The 24969-nt window shown below is 40.7% G+C and overlaps 1 protein-coding gene across 3 annotated transcripts in view; it reads right to left on the bottom strand.

Annotated features, from left to right (window-relative positions):
• fam53b (family with sequence similarity 53 member B) overlaps positions 1-24969 on the bottom strand; it is a 125453-nt gene that overhangs the window by 84075 nt on the left and 16409 nt on the right. For 2 of the 3 annotated variants that reach the window (XM_043712642.1, XM_043712641.1), the window contains exons 3-4: positions 10876-11004; positions 7013-7222 (exon numbers count right to left, since the gene is read on the bottom strand). In XM_043712642.1, coding sequence (XP_043568577.1) covers positions 7013-7090 — 78 coding nt within the window. In that variant the 5' untranslated portion in view covers positions 7091-7222; positions 10876-11004. The remainder of the gene's footprint in view (positions 1-7012; positions 7223-10875; positions 11005-24969) is intronic. The other variant, XM_043712643.1, reaches the window with a different exon arrangement.

Raw genomic sequence — 24969 nt, 5'->3', positions numbered from 1 at the left:
GCTTAGCAACCTCCTTTCTCGTTTCCTGGAGCAGCTTAGGATAAATCTGGTCTGGCCCTGGGGACTTATCAATCTTAATGTTTTCCAAAATTTCTAGCACATCAACTTCATCAATCTTGATCTGGTAAAGACTGTATCCCAGCTCCTCTAAGTTTTCATTTACAACAAGTTCCTTTTCCTTGGTGAAAACCGAAGCAAAAATCTCATTTAGGGCTTCAGAGCTGCTCAGACGCCATGCACAAGTTCCCTCTGCTATCCCTGATTGGCCCTATCTTCTCCCTGATCATTCTATTATTCCTCATGTAGGAGTAAAATGCCTTTGGGTTTTCCCTAATCCTTCGTGCCAAGCCTTTTTCATGCCCCCTCCTGGCTCTCCTCAGTCCATTTCTGAGCTCCTTTCTAGCAAGTCTGTAATCCTCTAAAGCTGTGCTAGATCCTTGCTTCCTCCACCTTACGTACGCTGCCTTCTTCCTTTTGACGAGAAGTTCCTCTGTTCTCGTCATCCAAGGTTCCTTAATCTTATCCCTTCTTACCTGTCTCTGGGGAACAAATTTGGGCATCACTCGCAACAACTGCTCCTTAAACAGTCGCCACATGTCTGCTGTGCCCTTTCTGTGGAACAATTGCTCCCAGTCTGTACTTCCCAACTCCTGTCTGATAGCGTCATAATTTCCTATTACCCAATTAAATATCGTCCCTCAGTAACTGCTCCTTTCACTCTCCTAGGCTATGCTAAAGGTGAGGAGAAAGTGAGGTCTGCAGATGCTGGAGATCAGAGATGGAAATGTGTTGCTGGAAAAGCGCAGCAGGTCAGGCAGCATCTAGGGAACAGGAGAATCGACGTTTCGGGCATTAGCCCTTCTTCAGGAAGAAGGGCTAATTCCTGAAGAAGGGCTAATGCCCGAAACGTCGATTCTCCTGTTCCCTAGATGCTGCCTGACCTGCTGCGCTTTTCCAGCAACACATTTCCATCATATGCTAAAGGTGAGGCAGTTGTGATCACTTTCACCAAAGTGCTCTCCCACCACGAGATCTGACACTTGTCCTGGCTCATTGCTGAGCACCAAATCCAAAATGGCCTCTCCCCTCGTCGGTCTGTCTACATACTGAGTAAGGAAACCCTCCTGAATACACCTGACAAAAATGGCTCCATCCAAACCATCTGCACTAAGGAGGTCCCAGTCAATATTGGAAAAGTTGAAATCACCCATAACAACAACCCTGCTACTTTTGCATTTTTCCAGAATCTGCCCACCTAGAGATCTTCAATCTCTCTACTGCTATTAGGTGGTCTGTAGAAAACCCCCAATGCGTTGGCTGTTCCCTTGCTGTTCCTAACTTCCACCCATACTGACTCAGTAGACAAACCTTCCTCAATAACTTTTGTTTCTGTAAATGAAATGTGCTCTCTGATTAGCCATGCTACACCCCCTCCTCTTTTTCCACCCTCCCTGTTCTTTTTATACGTTCTAAACCCTGGAACATCAAGCAACCATTCCTGCCCCTGTGAAACCCACGTCTCTTATGGCCACAACAGCGTAGCCCCAAGTACTGATCCATGCTCTAAGTTCATCACTCTTATTTCGGATACTCCTTGCATTTAAGCAGACACACTTTAACCAATCCCTTTTGTTTCATCGCGTGAGAAATCTTCCAGATAGATTCAATATATCCTGTCACTGTCCCGTCTGCAACTGACCCCCTCTCAGTCATGTGGCTCTGATTCCCACCCCCCTGCCAAACCAGTTTAAACCGTCCCCAAATCACAAGAGCAAATCTTCCACCCAGGACATTTGTGCCCCTCCAGTTCAGGTGCAACCCGTCCTTCATGTACAGGTCCCACCTTCCCCAGAAGGAATCCCAATGTTCTAGGTATCTGAAGCCCTCCCTCCTGTACCAGCCTCGCAGCCATGTGTTAAGCTACCATCGCTGACTGTTTCTCATCTCACTATCTCGTGGCACTGATAGCAAACCTGAGATCACTACTCTATTCTGTCCCTCAGAATATATTCTGCCCCTTAGAATCCTTTCTAATAACCTCCTCAGCACTGAGGTTAGACTGTCCTGTAATTTCCAAGTCTATGCTGTCGTCTTCTTTTGTAAATAATGGGACAATGTTAGCAATGTCCAAACCTGTTGTGTCTCACCTGTGGGCTGCAGGGATTTGAAAATTATTGCCAAGGCCCTCAATACTTCCTATCCTGTCTCAGTCAACAGCTTGGGACACACCTCATCCAGGTTTTCAAGTTTATCTACATTTAAGGCTGCTAAACCTTCAAATACCTCTTCTCTCTATGTTATTTTCTAATAAAATTTTACTGTCCACCACCCTATATCTATACCTGTGTCATCCTTTTCCGTTGTGAAGTCTGTTCATCGAGGGGTTTGCCCATGCCTTCTGGGTCCCCATACACATCATCTCTATGGTTCCTAATGGGCACTACTCCTTCCCTTGTGATTTTCTTTATATTTATAATTTTTTTTTTATTCTATCTGCCAATAATTTGTCTTGCATCTCTTGGCTTTCCTAATTTCTTTCAGGTTCACGTGCATTTTTATGCTCCTTTAGGGACTCTGTATTGAGCTGTGGGCACCTGCCTGAAGAGTCTTTTTCTTAATTTTACCCTTAATGCCCCTTGACATCTAGATTTCTCCTGTGTTGGTCCCACTCTGTGTCTTTACAGGAACATATTCACCCTAAGATATTTTCTAATCAAACTGTTCTGAGATACTTAGCTCTGGAGCAGATGGGACTTGAACCCAGCTCTCCTGACCATTGCACATGACCATTGCAGCTGAAGAGCCCTCTGTATTTCCTATTTGAATGCCTCTCACAGCTCTCACGGTTTTATTTGCAAATAGCTGCCGTCAGTCCATTTGAGCCAAATCATATCATATCTCTTCTTATTAAAACTAGCCTCTCCCTAGTCTAGAAATTTTATTCCCATCACAGTATCTTTTTTGATAATTATCCAAATCTAACTGAACTATGATCACTATCTCCAAAATGTTCCCCTATTGTTATGCCTTTCCAATGCCCAAGCTCATTTCCAAATATCTGATCCTGAACTATCCTCTCCTATCTGGAGCTTTTTACACATTCACAGAAAGCTTTACTGGATGAAATTTAAGAATTCTCTCTCTCCCTGCCTCGGACATGAACTATCCCAGTTAATACTGGGGTAGTTAAAATCATCTACTATTACTGCCTTACTATGCTTGCAATTTTTAAAAATTCATTTACATATATGACCCCCTCTCTCACTCGGACTGTTTGGGTACCTTTTAAATACCTCAAATGCATGTTTGCCTCTTTTGGGTTTTTCATTTCCACTCATTGACTTAATTTAACAAATCTTCCAGAACATCATCTCTCCTCAATGCTTTTATTGATTCCTCGATCAACACTGTGACCTGCCTTCTTTTCTTTAACTCATTTGAATGCCCCATAACCAGAAATGTTCAGCAGCCAGTCATGCCCATCTTTCATAGCTATGGTATCACATTTCCACATGGCTATATGCACTCAGCCAGTCTGTCTTATTCCTCAAGCTGCTTGCATTAAAATGTTACATTTAGCCTTACTGACCTTACTATTTTCTTACCCACCCTATGTTTCCTGTGCCTTCCAGACTCATTCACTTGTATTTTTGCTTCTAATCTCACCTCTGACCAATTTGTCAGGATCAGATTCTCCTGCCAACCTCATTCAATTCTGCCCTAACACATTGGCAAATCTCACAGTGAAAATTTTGATCACATTTCTGTTCAGATGTAGCCTGAACAATCGGTACAGTTCCCACCTCTCTCAGAAATAGTGCCAGTGTCTCAGGAATCTAAAGCTCGATGTCCTCCACTATTTCTCCAACTGTGCATTTACCTGCTGCAAGCTTCTACTCCTATACTCACTACTCCTTGGCACTGGAGACTCCAATCCAGAGATTACTACCTTTGGGAGTCTTGCTTTTCGATTTCATGTCCAACTTCCTAAATTCTGATTGCAGGACCTCATATCTCATTCTTCGTATGGCATAGAATTCATCATCAGGCTGTTCACCTTCCCCCCTTCAAAAAACTCTTGTTCACAGCATCCTCGACCCTAGCATCCAGGAAGCAATGTACCACCCTATTGTTGCAGCCTCTCCACTCTCATTGGTACCGTTCGAAAGTCACATACAGCTCCATAACTGTTTGCCTGTGACTGGCACCTCTCTGCAATCATTACTCCTTTACACCTTGATGCTATCACTCCCAAGTCTCAAAATGTTCCACCAATGGTCTGTTTCTAGGACATCTCTGCTCTTGCTGTTCATCATAACCTCAGAGTGGTCGCACTTGGTCCTGAAATGTGCCAAAGTCTACCTGCAGTTACCCTGAATGAGTAAGGTATCTGAAAGGTTTGAGCAACAGTGGAATAACTAAATAGTTTCATGTTGCTACTATGCAGTAGAATCATAGGATCTCTACAGGCTATTTGACCCATTGAGTCCACACCGCCCCTCAGAAGAGGATCCCACCCAAACCCCTATCCTACCCCTGTAACCGTGCATTTTCCTTTGGCTAAGCCACCTAGCCTACACATCTTTGGACTGTGGGAGGAAACCCATGCAGGTAATGTGCAAACTCCAGACAGACAGTCACCTAAGCCTGGAATCGAACCCGGGTCCCTGGCGCTACGACACATGCAGTGCTAACCACTGAGCCACCATGCTGCCCTAAGTAGGGCCAGAAGTGGCATTTGCCACTAACAGGACTTTGTTGCCAAGCCAAAAAGACATCCTAGTTTGCAACCAAATGAATAATGTGCTATATGAATTTTAATGCTAGTGTTACACCAGGTATGAAGGCTATCCATCCTAAAGCCTGGCAGATTGTATCAAACAGCAGATATTTTTGAGTGTTTGCAACAAGTGAGATAAAGACTAATCCCTACCGGTATGTGCTTGCAAAATGTCCAACCCAGAGCCTATTGTGAGACACAATTCTGCCATTTGCTGGATAATCCTGAATGTGCAAAGAGTTATGCTGATAATCAATTTAGGATTGTTAGCTGTGAACAGAGTGAGGTGCTCTTGCAGGTATTGGAAGCTACACATAATAATTCACAGGGTCCTGTTCTTTGTAGTCAGGAAGACCATGTACATGCACTGCACTTGTTTTCACTCAACAACAGTTAACATCCATTTGCTGATTCAATTCTCAGAGAAATACCTGAACCAGAGTCAACCTGCCTGGCTTAAAGCTTGGTAGTTAACTGTCAATCATCATTAATTAGTACATTCTCCATGGTAATTTTCCTGCTTAGCGAGACTTTGGGGTGCAGTTTCATAGTTCATCAAAAGTGGAATCACAGGTAAGCGGGGTAGTGAAGATTGCTTGGTATGCTTGCCTTTATTGATCAGTGCAATGAGTATGGGAATAGGGAGGTCATGTTATGGCTGTAGAGAACATTGGTTAAGCCACTTTTGGAATACTGCATTCAATTCTGGTCTCCCTGCTAAAGGAAAGATGTTATGAAACTTGAAAGAATTCAGAAAAGATTTACAGAGATGCTGCCAGGGCTGGAGGGTTTGAGCTATAGGGAGAGGCTGAATAGGCTGGGTTTCTTCCCCTGGCCCACTGGAGGCTGAGGGGTGATGTTATAGAAGTTTGTAAAATTACAAGAGCATGTATAGGGTGAACAGCCAAGTTCTTTATCCCAGGGGAGGGGAGTCCAAAACTAGAGTGCATAGATTTAAGGTGAGAGGGGAGGCTGGTACCACATCTAAAAGGCATCTGAATGAATATATGAATAGGAAGGATTTATAAGGATATGGGCCAAGTGCTGGAAAATAGGACTAGATTAATTTAGGATATCTGGTCGGCATGGAAGCGTTGGACCGAAGGGTCTGTTTCCACGCTGTACATCTCTGTACAGTTTAGGACAGAAGATGAGGAGAATAAGCGATTTCAATCATCTTCTCTGCCTTTTCCATAACAAGACTCATTTTCTTTCTTTTCAAAAATAAATCTTCTCCACTGACATCCCATTTCTGCTGGAAAATGCCATTTGCAATTGTTAACTGAAGTATATCCTCCCACCTCAATTTAAGTTGAATTGCAGTAATACTGGAAATTTATTGAAACAATCTGGTTTGTCTCCTTTAACGTTTGAAACTCATTCCTGGAAAGCCCATAAATAAAGTGGAATTTGGAACTATTCACATTCAGAATTATCAGTGCATTGCTCCTATGGGATAATAGTTAACTCTGTTTATCTATTTAGCTGTAACTGAAGAACAGGAGAATACCCACAGGACCAAGCAGGATAACTGCACAAACTCACCATTTGGAGTCTGGATAAACATACACATTTTGTGGGAAAATACATTTGTTGGCCAACTCTCAAAAATTACTGGCAAAACTGTCAACATTAAGTATTTTCTGCTGCTGCAGATAGAACCTCAGCTCTGAAAGACATTTTTGCTATTGTTAGAAATTCATCTGTTAGTTGAAAAGGAATACCATATTCCCCAAAAAAAGCTCACAATCCTTTGAGACACTTTTCTGAAACATTTGTAGTGTTCTCTCATGCTACAATTGAGAAACTTAGCTGAATTAACTTCTATAAACAGTTAATTTCAGAAGCTACCCTAAGAATTAGAGCACAGCTTTAATTAATACAGTACATGGTTACTCTTTTGATTTCAAGAATAATCTTTGCTAAGTATCAGTGCTAGAAAAGACTTTTTTTTAAACAAAAAGACAACTGCAACCATTTCAATGGAATCAAACAGATATTGTCCAGAAAAAAATAACTGCTTAAAGTTAAAGGTACAAATTCAAAGAGGCATGACTTAAGAAAAGTCCCGGTGAAACAATATTTGAAGAGTCTATATAATTGAAATGATGTTGCAAAATTACACAATATTACCAACTTATTGAAGTTAGTTTCTGAAAGATTTATATTGCAAGCACCAGGCAAGTGTTATGTTTTAAAACTCCGCATTATAGGTTTAATTAATAAGCTTACCAGTTCAGAGTTGAAGGTGTTGCATGTACCATAATCCAATCCCTTGTTTTCCAGACCTTTGGTTAAAAGAGTCACCATGGTAACATAGCCACCTCTCTGGATTCACTACATTAGGGACAATCGTCTGTCAGTATCATTTTAGGCTGCATCTTCCATTTCAGGTCCACATGAGAGCTAATTGCAAGAATGTTACTGTCGTGCTCTTCATTACTGTCCAATACCAAAAAAAGGAGGGAAAAAAAACAAGAGGGACAGATAAGTTTTATGTTCAATAAATCAAAAACTCAAAGAATTAAAGTTACCTACTGAACATTTATTTTGTCCCCATAACGCACAATGCGTTGTGTCCCAGGTAAGATTTGGCAAGCGACTTGCATTCAGATCTCGGGCATTGCTGCAGTCTAACCATCTGCAACTTATTAAATCAATCAGTGACATCCCCATGAAATTTCACTTCCGGTTTGGAGAGGTGACTGGCTTGTATTGTGTCCCCATAACTTAGTGACTGAGAATTTTTATTATTCCCTTGTGGAAACATGGGTGTCTCTAGCTGGCCAGCATTTCATACAATCATAAAATCCTTACAATGTGGAAGCAGGTCATTCAGCCCATCAAGTCCACACTAACCCTCTGGAAAGCATCCCATCCCTTACCCTATTTTTCCCCCATGGCTAATCTACCTAAGCTATGCATCCCTTGACACTATCAGCAATGTAGCATGACCAAACCCCCTAACCTGCCCATGTTAGGACTGTAAGAGGAAACTGAAGTACCTGGAGGAAACCCACTACAGACATAGGGAGAATGTCTGAGGAGTTTGTACAGTCATCCAAGGCTGGAATGAAACCTGGGTCCTTGGCACTGTGAGGCAGCAATGGTAACCACTGAGTCACTGTGCCACTCCCTATAGTCTGTCCTTAGTTGCTCTTACGAGGGTGATAGGGAACTGCCTTCTTGAACTGTTGCAGGTGAGTGACTTAGAGGGAAACTTGCAAGTGATAGTGTCCCCATGTGTCAGCTGGCCTTGGCCTTCTAGATGGTAGTGGTTGTGGGTTTGCAAGGTGCTGTTTAAGGGTCTTTGGTGAATTTCTGCAAAGCTTCCTCCACATGGCAGCTACTGCTGCTACTTGACAATTGGCAGTGGAGGGAGCGGGTACCTATGGATGTGGTGCAAATCAAGTAGTCTGCTTTGTCCTGGATGATGTGACACTTCTCGAATGTCGTTAGAGCTGCATCCATTCAGGCAAATGGGGAGTATTCCATCACACTGGGGAGTCAGGGGGTCAGTTACTCACACAGTATGCCCAGTCTCTGGCTCGCTCTTGAAATCAACATGTGGAGATTCACAAGCATGAACCAGATGCTACACTCAGTTCCACAGCATTGTAAATCATTAATACATTGAGTCTAACAATGTTGCATGGAAAGAAAAATCAACACCAGCTGCTAAACAGAATCAATGGGAAATATTGGCATTAAAAATCTGTAACACATTGTATTTCATAGCAAAGTTGTTTTGTAGATGACTGCAGGGGCAAAAGTTCCAAAGGGATTACATGGCATAAAGATCATATCTTGCATCCAATTTCTCTTCCAGTAAACTAACACAATAGTGGATAGTTTTACTTGGACACAACCTACAATAATTGTTTAATATTCTTTGATAGATCTGTACCTATAGTTTCTAGGGAGAGCAGACTCAATACTTGGCTTCTGCAAGAGGTTTGGCATCCGTCTGCAGACATTTGACCGACAATAGAACAAATCATAACAAGTTCATTTGTACCCTATTAAATAATTACCTTTAATGCTATTTTTTTCCTGGTTAACTGAGTTTAATGAGTTCAGTTAAATGATTAATTTAAAATACTGCTGACCATCTTCTTAAATCTTTTTCCTCTGCCTCCTCCACCCACTTGGCAAACAGTAAATGCGAGCAGGTCATTGATTTCTTTGCAAAGATGAAAATCATTTCACCAGTTGCCTCTGTTGCTTCCTCTCCTCACTTGTCCTCTAGCTCATTGGGCCAAATTTACTCTAAATTTCCCGTGCTCTAGCCCTGAATCTAAGAAGTCACCTTGTCCATGTGACACACTTCTTGATCCTATTCCCAATGCTCATCACCCAACTGCCTTTTCCCCATGTTAGCTGATATTGTTAAGAACAACAACTACTGTCAAGTATTATTGCTTTATTTAAAACTCAGGCAGACATCACCCACTCCTCAAATGAAAGCAATCCTTGGCTCCAGTGTCCATCTCCAACATCCTTTTCCTCTCCGAACCCTGAATGTGTGTCATCCACAAATCTGTGCCCATCTCTTTCCTAGTGTTCCATGTTTGAACCCCTCCAGTAAGATTTTTATCCATCACCATACTCAAACATTTCTTATCAAAGTTATGAATGATATTTGTATTTGAGAGTGTCAAAGGTGAACCGTTCCTCCTTATCCTTCTCAACCTTCTTGCAATCTTTGGCATCGTTAACATACCATTCAGCTCTAATGCCTCTCAGCTGTAATCCAGCTGCAATAAACTGATTTTCATAGCACCTTCAGCATTTTATTTGAGGGCACTTGTGATGCAGTGGTAAGGTTTCTACCCCTAAACCAGGCAACCTGGGTTCCAGTCCTGAGTAGAACAGAAGTCTGTAAAACATCTCTATGTAGGTTGATGAGAAAATATTCAGAATATTATTTGATCGTCTCGTGGCACAGTTGTAATGTCTGTACCTCTGCGTTAGGAGGCCAGGGTTCCAATACCACCTGCTCCCCTTACATGTAATACCATCTCCGTACAGGTTGATTAGAAAACATCCAGAGTATTACTTGTGTCTCTCTTGTGGTGCTGAATGGGAGAGGAAAAAAAATTGAGCGGAGGTCGGAAGAAACAAGTTCCATGTGACAGAAATAGGTGTTTTTTGCTGGTCACCCCTGTGCTGGCTGACATACATTCGCTTTCAGTCAAGCAACACTTTGATTTTAAACTGTCATCTTCATTTTCATCTTCTTCTATGGCCTCCCCATCCCCATCCCTCAACCTCTCCAGTGCCGTGACCCTCAGATACCTACACATCTCCAACTGTGGCCTTTTGTGCATTTCAAATTTTAAATGTCCCACCATTGGTGGCCAGGCCTTCAGTTGCCACGACCTCAGGATCTGGAATTCCCTCTTTATATCTCTTCACTTCTCTGCTTCACTTGTTTTCTTTAAGATATTTCTTAAACCTCAGTGATGAACTGCTGCTTGATTCAACTTATAGCAAACTTGTTAAGACATTATTAGGCATTTGAGTTTTGATGTATAAAGATTACTCACCATGTACACAATTTTATCAAAAGAAAGATCATTCAAACTCATGAAATTGAGCATCATGCTGGTTACTTACATCACATGTAGATACCAAATCACTGTTTACACTTTAAGTAAATACACAACTTTTGAACTGAAATTCTACATTAAACAGATGCTAATAGATTTTGTTGTTCATTTTCAGTTCCAAATGTGCAATAAAAAGGGTTAGGTTTTCTGGCAGGGTGCGTTAACAGTGTCAAATGCAATTTGATTCACCAATTAAGAAGGATTACCTTCCACGTAAACCAAGCCATTTTCAAGAAAACTTGGGACTTCATACTTCACCTACTCATTATTGGATTGGCCAGTTTTGTTTGAAAGTGAAAAGAAACACACGTGGTGCTTTCTAGCCAATCACTAATGAAATAAACAGAAAGGCCTGAAGTGTTTTTAAAAAAACTCCTTCTGCCTTCATATGAAAGCACCCAGCTTTCCACCAGAGGTTAAATCAGTCTGTTTGTATATTCATGCAGATTTGAAGGAATTCCAGGAAAAACATGCTTCTCGTACCTCTACTGGGATTCTGTGCCTTGCTAGAATAAGATCTCATTTTTCAATCATTAAGTACTAGGATTCTTCACTGCAAAGCCACATTATTTGGATACGTGATAGACACAACGGATGCCAGAACTGAAGAATCTGTACATAAATTGAAGCAAAAAGGAAAGATTTTGACTTAGGAGCAAGATTCTCGAAACACTCTTTCCTTTAGCACACGGTCTTCCTGCTGGAAACCTCTAATGATTTAGTACAATGCTCAGGCAACAGCAGCCATTGGTGATACCCATGCACTGGTAAATGTAACTATGGCAGATCAAACAGACAAATTATAAAACACTCAATAGGATGAAAATCTCTTGGAGTGGGTGAGGGGAGAACTCTGTGAAAGGCAGTCAGCATCACTGAGAGGAACGAGGCAGGTACGGTGATGTAGACAGACCCAGTAGCAGATCTGTGTGGGATGTGGGAGCAGTGGCAGCGAGCTTAAAAGGAGCAATAAATACGGAGATGCCCTGAAGCGGACTAGACAGGCCGGGGTCCATCTGTGTTGGACTCAGAAGCAGTGTGAATGGAGAGGTCCCAGAAACAAACTAGCAATGGAACTGCTTCAACAAAATTAAAGTGATAGGACAGCAGGGAGGTAATTGGTGGCCTTGGCTCTTGTGACTAGATATTGATTTAAGTTAAGGCTATAAGTACAGCTTAAAACCTTTACAGAGATAATTAATATTTTAAAACTTTAAGTACACAAATAAGATTTTTCTCGACTATACTCAAGTAGACAGAAGTGGGTACTGCAGATGCTGGAGATTACAGTCAAGATTAGAGTGGTGCTGGAAAAGCACAGCAGGTCAGGCAGCATCCGAGAAGCAGGAAATTCCTGATTAAGGGTTTTTACCCAAAACAGTGATTTTCCTGCTCCTCAGATGCTGCCTGACCTGCTGTGCTTTTCCAGCACCACTCTGATCAAAACTCTGGTTTCCAGCATCTGCAGTCCTCACTTTTGCCTCTATATCTGAGGAGGCCAAGCTTAAGATTTGCATATCCTGCACTCTGTAGAAACTCCTAGATGCTCCTGGTAGTCTAAATGGTCACATGTACAGGAGGGGTCTTCAGATGGAGCAACTCAAGCTCAGGATTTTGGAACCTGAGCAACAGCTCAGGGCATTGCTGTACATTCACGAGGTTTGTGCATAACATGCTTGAGGACATGGTCACCTTGCAGCTTAGGGTAGTAGTCACCAACAATCTGCTTTTCTGCTTCAGGAATGCTGTGTGGGAAAAGCTGACATACAATTAGAAATAAAAGCATGAGAAAGTGATGCTGGAAAGCAGAGGAAACATAAGTTAGATAAGAAAGCAGGGAGTTCAGCAAACAGAATGAAGATCAAGACAGGCAAGCTAAAGGCACAGAAAGTTATAATAGCATACTGCTATGTGGCTATGACAGAGACTCAGCTGAAAGATGGGCAAGACTGACAGCTTAACTTTCCTGGTGCAATGAGAGAGTGTGTGGGACAAAAATGGGTGTTTGCAATATTGATCAAGGAATTAATTGTAGCGGTAAGGAAGGATTATATTTTTGACAAAGGGTCAGTTAGACTCAAAACATCAACTCTTTTCTCTCCTTACAGATGCTGGCAGACTTGCTGAGATTATCCAGCATTTTCTCTTTTTAGGTTTCAGATTCCAGCATCCGCAGTAATTTGCTTTTATTAAGATTCATATCTTGGTAGGATCATCACTTTAGGATATGTAGATAGAAGTAAAATGCACAAAGGACCAAAAGCACTGTTACATGTGTACTATAGGCTACTCTTCAGAGGGTCGGTATGGGCTCAGTGGATCGAATGGCCTGCTTTTATGCTGTAGAGATTCTAATACTCACTGGGATAGTTTGTGTGAAAGGTAGGGAAAGAGTATAAGTTTCATCCAGGAAAAAGCATTTTTTTAAGCTAGTAAGTAGAAAGCCCAACAAGGGAAGGGGCAAATTTGGGCCTTGTATTTGGAAATGAGCCTGAGCAGGTGGAAAGTGCACGAATAGGGGAGCTTTTGGGAGAGTGACCATAACTCAGTTAGATTTAGGAATAAGATAATCGATTGCTGGAAATAAAAGTTCCAAACTGGGGAGAGGCTAATTTTTCTAAAGATGAGAAACAATTTGGCCTGATTGGACCAGGAGCAGCTACCGGGCACAGACAAAACTGTGGCAGAGTGGGAGACATTTGAGGAAGAAACAGTGAGAGTACAAGGCATTATATTTCCATAAAGATAATGATAAAAGACAAAGACTAGATAAACTGGATGCCAAGGGACGTAAGGGTTAGGAGAAAAAAAACTGAAGCATATGGCAAATACTGAGGGCTCGACACAGCAGAGTCTATAGGAGGTTAAAACGTGTGGAGTGAGAGGGATGAATAAAAAAGAAAATTAGGAAAGCTAAGAGACTGCAGTAGTAAGTAGAATAAAGGAAAATTAATGAGGCTTTTTAAACACATAAAAGGGGAGAACAAGGCCCACTTGGCAGCACAGTCGCTCAGTGGTTATCACTATTGCCTGATAGGACCAGGGACCTGGGTTCGATTCCAGCCTCGGGTGACTGTCTATGTGGAGTTTGCACAAACTCCGTGTCTGTGTGGGTTTCCACTCAGTCCAAAATGTGTAGGTTAGGTGGATTGGCCATGCAAATTTGCCCCATAGTGTCCAGAGATCTGCAAGCTAAGTGCTGGTGGGTTAGCTATGGTAAATGCGGGGTTACAGGAATAAGGTGGGATGCTGTTCGGAAGGTTGGTTCAGTCTTGATGGGCTGAATGGCCTGTACCTGCACTGTAAGGATCCCATGATTCTAAAGGTAACCAGTGTTTGGACCCAGAAGAAGTGGGCACGGTCCTCAATTAACACTTTGCATCAGTCTTCACAATGGAAAAGGACGGCACTAGTACAGGTGTATGCAGAGGACAGTGAAACGTTAACTAACAGTGGAACTAACAGGTTTAGCAGCCTTAAAATGTGGATGTGCCCAAAGCTTGAATGAAATCTATTCTAGGTTGTTGAGGGAAGCAAAGGAGCAGATATCAGAGTAATTTTAAAATCCTCTCCGCTCATAGGTGAGGTGTCAGTGGACTGGAGGACCTCTGAGACTGTCTCATTGTTAAAAGGAAAGGCACCAAGAAAATACAGGCCAGTCAATCTAACCTCCAATGTGGGAAAGTTATGAGAAGAATCCCGAGACACAGAACATATTTGCACCTGAAGAGATACAGATTATTCATGGAGAGTGAGCCTGGAATTTGTTTTAGATTAGATTACATTACAGTGTGGAAACAGGCCCTTCGGCCCAACAAGTCCACACCACCCCGCCAAAGCGTAACCCACCCATACCCCTACACTTACCCCTTACCTAACACTACGGGCAATTTAGCATGGCCAATCCACCTGACCTGCACATCTTTGGACTGTGGGAGGAAACCGGAGCACCCAGAGGAAACCCACGCAGACACGGGGAGAACGTGCAAACTCCACAGTCAGTCGCCTGAGGCGGGAAATGAACCCAGGTTTCTGACGCTGTGAGGCAGCAGTGCTAACCACTGTGCCACCGTGCCGCCCACCATTTGTGAAGGGAATGTCTCGTTTGAAAGATTTGATTGAATTATTTGAGGTGGTAACCAGTAGTGTTGATGAGGATAATGCATTTGATGTGGTCTACATGGATTTTAGCAAGGGTTTTTAATAATGGCCCTCATGTCAGACTAGTCAAGAAATAAGACTCCTTTCGATCCAAGGCAAAGTGGCATGCTGGATCCAAAATTGACTGACAGGCAGATGGTAGAGAAATGTTTCTGTCACTGGAATTCTGTTTCCAGTGAGGTTTCACACAGCTCAGTCCTGAGGCCTTTGCTATGGCGAAATTGTATGACTTTGGACTTCATTGTAAGGAATAGGATCAAGAAGTTCACAGATGGCATGAAAACTGTTGGGTTCTTAAGCAGGTGTGAGGATAGCCATAAACTGGTGGAAGTTATGAATGGACTCAGGTGGGCACAGCAGTGACAAAAAGAATTCAACTCTGAAAACTGTGAGGGAGTTGTGATGGGTGAGGGGAGACATGTTACAGATATATATATCTGTATTTTTATCTCAATTTTATATCCTAAAATTGAGATGTTTTATATATATATATATATATATATATATATATATAAAATTTAGGTGTTTTTTAATATAAAAAAATTGAGGTTTTTTTATATATATATAATACCTCAAAAAAAACACCTCAAATATATATATAGTTATATATTTTTTTTGAGGTATTATATATATAAAAACACCTCAATTTTTTATATATAAATATATAAAAAACACCTCTCTATATATAAATATATATTTTAAAAAAATATATATATACTGGAGGTGTTTTGGTCAGCTGGATAGGAAGACACTTTTTCTGTTAGTAGAGAGGTCATAACCAAGGACACAAATTTAAAGTAAGAGGTGGAAGGCAAAGAGAAGAGTTGAGGAGAAATTTCTTCTCCTAGCAGATGCTGGGAGTCTGGACCACACTGCCTAAAATGTTAGTTAAACATAGAAAATAGGAAAAGTGTCAGCTATTCAGCCCTTCGTGCCTGATCTACCGTCCAATTTGACCATGGCTGATCATCCAGCTCAGTACCTTATTCCCACTTTCTCCCCATACACTTTGATACCTTTAGCCCAAAAGGACTATAACTAATCTCCTTCTTGAAAACATTCAATGTTTTGGCCTCAATGGTTTTCTGTGGCAGAGAGTTCCACAGGCTCCTCATTCTCTAGGCGAAGAAATTTCTCCTCATCTCAGTCCTAAATGACCTACTCATATCCACAGAATGTGACCCCCGGTTCTGAAATAGGATTAGTGTAATCAGATTATTGACGACCAGCACAAAAACATTGGCCAAATGGCCTCCTTTTGTGCTATAAACATTTTTGAGTCTAAGTGCAGAAAAAGACCCTGGAGGAATGCCAGTCAAATGAATAAGGTATTCTCTGGTTAGTGCAGAACCGAAGAACCTAATATAAAATATTAAGTGGAGAGCAACAGGTATAGAGAGATAACCAGGGGCTTATTTCCACTGGGAGAATCACATTACTAAGCACACAATTTTGCATTGGTAATGGGGTGAACGTCACATATCTACAGGACATCATTCAGTTTTTACTTGTATGGAGGCATTACATACCATCTCATAATAAACTTAAGTCCAACTGTACTAGATTCACTGAAGTTAGCCATTCTGGGTTAGAGATCCTAGGTGATGGCGATGATATAGTTGAACCATGATCTTCTTGAATGGTGGAACAGACGCGGAGGGTGAAATAGGCTATTCCTGTAGCTATGATCCAACAATCTCTAATGGGAATCTCTCTCTTTTTCCAACAAGAAATACAGATGGACCTTGGAAAACTCTTATTGAGCTATATACATAACTTTTCCCCTTTATGCCTTCCTAGGTATGGTTCATTAGGTTTTGGAAATAACTACTCCAGAGTTTCCCTAACACAAAGGGAGTTGGATGCCGAACTTGGTTAAATACCAATTCAGGGCATAAGAGTGAATGAAATGTTTACTTCAAGACATTTTTGTTCTTATCTATTCACCCCACAGGAACTGGTGCTACAATGGTGTCTGTAATGCATTAGATAATTTATTACAATACCAATCGCAAATTTTATCCTTAATATGTGCCCTATCGAGAGACTGAAAATTAGTTATTAAACCAATCAATCATTCAGGTTTGGAGTTCAGAATTTACTCAAATCAGTCAAGCAGAATCACAAAACTGTTGTAGCACAGAAGGTAGCCTGAACAGGTTATATTACCTTGTGCCAATCTCCTGCATTTTCAACGTATTCCTACACACTATAATCATCAGAGGTTGGTTAGCTCAGTTGGCTGGATGGTTGGTTTGTGATGCAGAATGATGCCACCAGTGTGGGTTCAATTCCTGCACCAAGTGAGGGTACCATGAAAAATTCAAACCTCTCCCCTTACCTGTTGCATGGTGACCCTCAGGTTAAACCAGTTATCTCTCCGTCCAATAGCAAAGCAGCCCGATAGTCTAGGAAAATTATTATGACTTTTCCTTTATCTTTTATACTAGATTTCAGCACAGGAGATGGCCACTCAGCCTACTTTGTCTATGCCAGTGCTAAATCCAGTTGAATCTTTTTTTTGGCTGTTTTATACCCATATCTTTTAATATTTCTGCCCTCCTCAAAGAAGTTTTCTGATTCCTTATTGAATTCTGCAATTCGTATGGCCTGGTCACTAGTCACTCTTACCATATAAAGATTTTTCCTCCTTGTTGTGCTTTTAATGCTGATGCAAAAGATTTCAATTTTCATTAGTTCTCCACCTCACTGATGGGTTGGTGTGAGCTAAGACTTAAACTACCAGGTTGAGGTAATTTCTCTCACCTTTAAAAGAAAATAACTTGACAGAGGAGTTTCTTGCAAAACCCATGCAAGTGGCTAATTACCATTCCAAAGTGGGACCTGGTCATATCATTGGTGCTGTGAATCATATTTAACAAAACCAAGGTTTGGGTGCAAGTAGAGGAGGGAGGCCAGAGCTACAAGCATCTTGACAATTGGTCTGAGAAGACAATCTCATGGAAAGTGATCTTGTCAGTACACAGAGCCAGGAGAAGGAGAAAATGTTCAACTAAGGTGTCTCAAAAAAGCCTTTGACCTTCCCTAAGTACCCCAACTGATTGCGGACATCCCCTCCTTTCCAACAGCTAATGCCCCACCCATCCCAAAAGAGCTGTGCTTCACCCTTCTCAAGTTCCAACCTCTCCCATTCAACTGCCAAAAGCTATCCTAAAGGGTTCCCAGCTCGAGCCTCCCTATTTTAGTCATCAGTCATGCCTATGAGGCAGACTTTATATTTGAACAGCTTTTGGTAGTGAAGCTACAATATGTTAACAAGTTTGAAGATTTCTAGCTTCTTAGCTTTGGTGGGTTAATTGCAATCTTTGACCTTGCCTGCACATTCTTCACTGCTTGGTAGTAAAATGTCTTATTCCCAAGTTATTTAGAAGAAATCATTTTAAGCTTTTGACATTCTCAATTTTTTGACCACTGGCATTATACATAACAATATTTATACATCCTACATTGTATGTATATATTGTGTATTATATCACCCTTCATGAATACAAACTTAGTTTTTCAAACTTTTGTAACACCTCGTCCCTAATATCATTCCATATACCGGTCTTCTAGTTTTGCTAGACCTTCAACATGCCATGTGCAAAGGAGTACCTAAAGCTTCATGGAGCACTCCAACTGATGCAAGCTCATTATACCCTTATATAAAACTCAGACCTTAATGTGGCTTTTTTATAGCTGCTGCTGCAGTTCTATATTGTAAGGTCAATGTATCTGGACTCTCTCAATCACTCATTCTTTCCCTCCACAATACTGAAAACGTTACTGTTTAGATTGATGTTCTATTCTCATTGTTGCTGTTCTAAACATTGAGTGCTTTCACTCCTAACAGTCGATGTCCTCGAACAGTCATCCTCAATCTTCCACCGCCTCCCCAACTTAGCTTGCACAATCTGATATTCCATTTCCAAGTTATACATAAACATAACTCAAATTGTGCAAAACGAAAGGGGGCCATTAACTGGATCTTGTCAATTAAAGAATTATAATTTACCTCTACTGGCATGCATTCTACCTTGCATCTATTCATGCTTTCACTATACTTTCAACAAGTTTCAAGTCTCTCTCATACAATTTAAAAGTAGCCTTTGCAAATTAATCTTTCCAGAGATGTCTTTTGGCTTCTAAAATTCAAACGAATGAGTTTTATAAGAATGGATTTAAGCTCAATTTCAAAAGTTATTTTCTCTGCTACCAAGTCATTATTGTCATTGTTTCTTTGGTAAATGAAATTGCCTAGAAACACACAAAGGCAATACTTAATTGGGTTATAAATTCCACAGCTTCCAGGGTTTAAAATCCTATTTCCTTGTTATCATAGGCTAATGAAAAATGTTCACTAGTATCAGTCTGAATTGACAAGTAGGTAGGAAATCTATTATTCATTGCATCTAAAATGTCTAAGACACAAGCATGGGGTTGTTTGACCTCAGTGATGCAGCTTGAAGTAAAGCTGAGATTCAATGAATAAGAGTCTCCTTTATCTGGAAAAGAACTATGCAAGATCAGTTTAAGCATTTGCAACTAAACTTCCCTGGAGGCAGACATTGTCAACAGCACAAAGCTGATCATCTCAAATCAACCAAGTCCATAAAATGTCTGGTGTGGTGCATGGAAAACACTGCACTGCTGCAAACTGTGCTGCTCTTCAGAGGTGGAGGCTTAGTTCCAATGTGCAAGTAGAAAACAGTCACAGAGACCTGGCCTGGTAGTGCTTAATTTGGGCACTGGCTGAATTCCCAGTGCAATGATCATCTGGATGATGGTTAAAAATTAGAAGTTTTTTGCAGCACAGCTCTAGACTGTCCAATAATCTCAGCTGGAGGAGGCCACAATGGGATATACCTGACTATAACTTGCTTTTGATTTAGGATGCAGAGTATTTTGCTAACTTGGCTTTCATAGAAAAGTTGGAATCCAGTCAAAACTTTACTCTAAATCTTTAATTTTTTTTTCATGGATTGTATCAGTATATTTGTGGGTGGCACAGTGATTAGCACTGCTGCCAGACAGCGCCAGAGACCCGGGTTCAATTCCCGCCTCAGGCGACTGACTGTGTGGAGTTTGCACATTCTCCCCGTGTCTGCGTGGGTTTCCTCCAGGTGTTCCGGTTTCCTCCCACAGTTCAAAGATGTGCAGGTCAAGTGAATTGGCCATGCTAAATTGCCTGTAGTGTAGGGGTATGGGTGGGTTGCGCTTCGGCGGGTCGGTGTGGACTTGTTGGGCCGAAGGGCCTGTTTCCACACTGTAAGTAATCTAATCTAATTTTTGTTTCTGCTAATTAATATATTGCTATTTAAACCTGTTCATACAGCAATATCAATGTCGAGCTTGAGGTAACCCAGAGATTAAATTGTACTACACTATCAAGTTATATTTGGGGTCTAGTTTCATGCTGTAGTCATCCCATACATTAGATATTGTGACCTCAGAATATTTCCACTGTTTGCATGTTAAGAACAGCAGCATTTGCAGCTCTGGGTTCTCATAATCATCCTAGTCTGCTTTCATTTATTTTCTCCTTCAAGGCACAAGATCATAATGTTTAATGTCATGGTGATCAAATAGTATTTTCAACATTACAAAAAAAGTTTATCTTTTCTTCAGATACTTTTTGGAGGACGTAAGGGTACATACAGTTTGTGGGGTCTTGATTTGAAATAAAATTTCATCAGTTTCCATTTACAAAACCCCCATACAAAGTAAATACTCATGTGTATGAGGTCAGGAAGTTTAAAATTTACTTTTTTTAAAACGAAGATGTTGGTTGAAGCAGTATCAGGTTTTGAATTTACATTATCAGGTTTTCCATTATCAAGATTGATATCAGGAAGGAAATTAGCTAAGTGCATAGATAAAAGCAAATAATTGTTATTAGCTTCAGGGAGGGGGGAGTGGGGGATGATGTTGGCATTAATTGACTACATAATTATACCCTGCAAAGTTGGTGGTCACACTTCTCATTGAACTCTTCCAATTTTTGTGATGATAATGTTACTACGATAGTAACACATTTGTAAAAAAAAAAAATCAGAATTTTGACCTGCTGATCATAGACTGGCAATTTATGTCTCAAGTCAAAGCAAATGTGAATTGGAGGAGACAGTGGAGGTGATGTTCCTACCTGTCTTTTTATCTAAATGTCAAGTGATGGTATGCGAGAGCACTACTACATACTGCAAAGGAAGGTTGAACTGATTAACACAAAAATAAATTGGGCCACATTTTGCAAAAAAAAAGGTTGCCCTGACGATTTGTGTGAAAACTCAGACTGAGGGTGAATTAACAGGTTATTGGTGAATAAATGTCACTTAATAATATTGATGGCACTGCCAATAACACATTACATTGACTCACTGAAGAATGTAAGCTGAAGGGATGGCAATTAGTTGGTTTGTATTGTACAAGATATTGGTTTTGAAAGAGCTGATGTTGGAGATTGCATTAAGATCCACCCCACCTGGTAACATATAATGGTGGGATGTGGGACATTACCTCTGGGCCTCAAAAGGGGACAAGAGTGTCATCTATGTCTCCCAACTGTCTTAGTAACAATATCCAACTATTATAACTTTTCCTAACTGTAGTCATGCAACAAACTACATCTTGTCCAGAGAAACCCCTCTTCTTATTACTAGTGATTGTTCCTTGTCACTGTAAACAAAATAGGACTTTGAACCCAGTCAAGGAAAGAGGAATGCTAGCAGCATCCTTCGGGCCACAAACACTACAATTTATAGGCTCATTCCCTCTCTAGTGAATATTTGAAAGATCAAATTCAGATGTGAATTATACAATAAATACCAGGACCCTTAGGAGCATTGGCATACAGAAGGATCTGGGCCTACAGGGTCCATAGAACCCTGAAAAACTGTCCACACAGGTGAATAAAGTGGTCAAGGTGGCATACAGCACGCTTGCCTTTGTCAGCCAAGCCATCGAATATAAAGTTAAAAAAATCACAGAACACCACCTTATAGTCCAACAGGTTTATTTGGATGCACCAGCTTTCGGAGTGCTGCTCCTTCATCAGGTGATCATCAGTGCTCAGAAAGCTTGTACTTCCAAATAAACCTGTTGGACTGTAACCTGTTGTTGTGTGATTGTTAACTTTGTACACCCCAGTCCAACACTGGCTCCTCCAAATCATTGAATATAAAAGTTGGCAAGCTATGTTACAGCTGTACAAAACTTTAGTTTTGGCCACATTTAGAATATTGCATGCAGTTCTGGTTGCCACCAGGACGTGGTACTTTGGAGAGGGTGCATGGAAGGTTAACCAGGATGTTAGGCAGAAGTAGGTATTGCAGATGCTGGAGATTAATGTCAAGATTAGAGTGGCTCTGGAAAAGCGCAGCAGGTCAGACAGCATCCGAGGAGCAGGAAAAGAAATCTACGATTCGGGCAAAAGCTCTTCATCAGGAATGGCTTCCTGATGAAGGGCTTTTGCCTGCTGCCTGACCTGCTTTACCAGAATGCTGCCTGGTGTGAAGGGTGTTAGTTATGAGGACAAGTTGGATAAATGCAGACTGTTTTCACTGGAAACATAGACGTTGATAGTGGTCTACAAAATTATAAGAGGCGAAGATAAGGTGGCTAGTCAGAGGCTTTTCCCAGGGTGGAAAGGTCAACTACAAGAGAGTCAAGGTTCAAGGTGAGAGGGGGAAAATTGACAGACACATGAACGTGACGCAAACAGAAGGATAGAAACCATACATGGGCAGTAAATAGCCGGTCTAAATAAGGACTAGGATTCAGTGCAGGTTTGGTGGACCAAAGGACCTGTTCCTGTACTGTTTTGTATTGTGTAATATCACTGTGCCACTATCTTTCGAGGATCTACCTTACTGATGGGAAAGGTTATATCAATCAAATGTAGACAACATTTAACATTTAACCAAAAAATCTTTGTTTACGTTAACAATATTGAAATCTCCTGACCCCACCTGAACAAGGCCCCACCTGAACAAGGCCAAACATGCTTTAAAAGAAGTGAACCTTTCTTAAAAGGGAATTGATGGTGCAATTTTTTTTTTATTAAACAGACCGTTAAGATTCCTATTTCTCCCAAAAATGTGTGTCAGAAAAAGAATTATAGGATACTGAGAGAAGAAAATCAATTATCCTTAGTCAATATGTCTCGTGTGCACCAACAATGTCTTGAGGTCAGACTTTGAACTAGATTCCAAAGACACATATGAATATACATTGGTAACATATCCTTCAAATTTTACTTTGTATTGCATACTTGAAAACACCTTTTTAGATGACCCCTACAGTGTTCTACCTTTGAATTTGTCCTTTCCCAATGTTCTATTGAAAAAGAGCCTCTTCTCTCAGCCCTTTCTCTGCTTGTAGGTCAGAAGGAGAGAAGTACAGAATGAAGCAAGGAAGAAATGGAAGAAGAAATCAAAACCATAGACAACATAAGACAAACTTTCAGAGGAATAGAATGAGTGTGTGGAAAAGGAGGGAGACAAAGCTTGAAACAGCAAGAGCAATGAAGGAACAAGAAGAGTTAATGGCACAGAATCAATGTAAGACAGGTAAACAAATTACAGAAAGAAACACTATTATTTACGTTTGTCCAAGGTCAATGGTCAGTGCATTGGGGCTTGTTTTAAACCCAGTTCATTCTGGCACATTGCCACAATGGTGACGCAGTAAGAATTACTGAATTTTGTATTTTATCATCTAATTTTAAAATCTGGGACCTTCATTGACTGAAATGTTTTTTTTAAAAACGGAATAAACATTGCTGTGACTATTTTAAGTCAATCAGCTGACTACACAGGCTGGCCAAGCTTTGTGAAGCCAATGTGAAACAATCAATACAGCCTTCATTGCAGTTAGCATTGTTAGCAAAAGTCACTGAAACCATCAAGTCAGGCATGAAGAAACCCTCACCTCCTATTTTTGGTTTACACATGCAAGATAAGTCTCAAAAATCAAGGTGAAAGACATCACTATTATCAAACTTGGAAACAGTGAACTCAGACATTGAAATACACAAACCAGCTGCTTTTCAGGGACTACTTCTGTCAGAGCAGGGAAGATGGATTTGTGACTGTAGAATTTCAGATGCAAAGACAAAGCACCCAGTCAAAACATAAAGTGAACAGAAGCATATGAACACAGAACTTAAGTAGATCTGCAATCTTGCTACTGCTAACAGTCCAAATAATCAATTAAACATCTCTGATCTCGTGTTCAAATCTAATAACTCAAGGTCACCCAAAGGACTAGGAACTATATCCCTTCCACATATTTCTAATTCTTCCCATGTTAGGAGGTAATAAAATTACTTTTTCACTCTAGAGCACTTCACAGTTGCCGCTGTAATAATACAGTAGACATTAAGTGATTACATTTTTATTAACAAGAGGTATAGATGTGTGCTAAAAAGAACATTAATCTTTGTTGAAGCTAATGAAAGAGGGGACCTAATTCACTTCTCCTCAACTGGTTGCAACAACAATCATTGAAATCCTGAAATATTTACAGTAAGTTTTTTTTTAAACTATGTGACGATGAAATAAAAGTTTCAGCATTAATCTCTGGAGTTATCCTAAAGAAACATAGATTGAGAGATCTCTATCAAGAAATTAGGTCTCTCTGCTTATGAATATCAAAGTTATTGTTCTCCAGTTATCACGCAATATTTCATTTATATTCCATATTTTGCATTCTAGATTTTCTTTCCCCCAGCTATTAGAAGGTTGATTTTCTGGAACACTGTAATGATATTTAGCTGTCAAAATGGATCAGTGTTCAATCTTGCCTGACCAGGTATTCCCAGTAAAGGTGCAGTCTAAATGGGCACATTTAACGTAACATTAATTAGTAAAACTGAATTATTCAGAGAAGTTTCTGTAAATTATCGGTTGCTTCATAATCCCAGCTTCCCAAGTTGTCAAGATGAGCTAACAGGTCACAACTGTCAGTATTTTTCACTTCTGCCACTTTTGGATTTTTCAAATGTGACATTTAAAGGTGATTGAAGTGTAGTAGACACAAAACTACACATGTACAGAAAATATAACCTGTGGAATTACTTGTCAGTACCAATGGGATTTGTTATTTTATACCCACAAGGATATGAAGAAGAACTTGTAGTCCAGCAAGTAGGCTAGCTGTTTGTCAGGATGTCCAAGAATGTAGGGAGGCTGTGGAGAAGGTAGCACTGACAGGGAATACTTGCAGACACAGAGATGGGTTCAAGTGCGTATACCTCAATACAAGGAGTATCAGAAATAAGGTGGGTGAACTTAAGGCGTGGATCGGTACCTGGGACTACGATGTTGTGGCCATCACGGAAACGTGGATAGAAGAGGGACAGGAATGGTTGTTGGAGGTTCCTGGTTACAGATGTTTCAGTAAGATTAGGGAGGGTCG

This window comes from Chiloscyllium plagiosum, chromosome 22 (assembly GCF_004010195.1).
Source record: "Chiloscyllium plagiosum isolate BGI_BamShark_2017 chromosome 22, ASM401019v2, whole genome shotgun sequence".
Lineage (NCBI taxonomy): Eukaryota > Metazoa > Chordata > Chondrichthyes > Orectolobiformes > Hemiscylliidae > Chiloscyllium > Chiloscyllium plagiosum.
The sequence above is the reverse complement of the archived record's forward strand: the minus strand, read 5'-3'. Positions and strand labels throughout refer to the sequence as shown.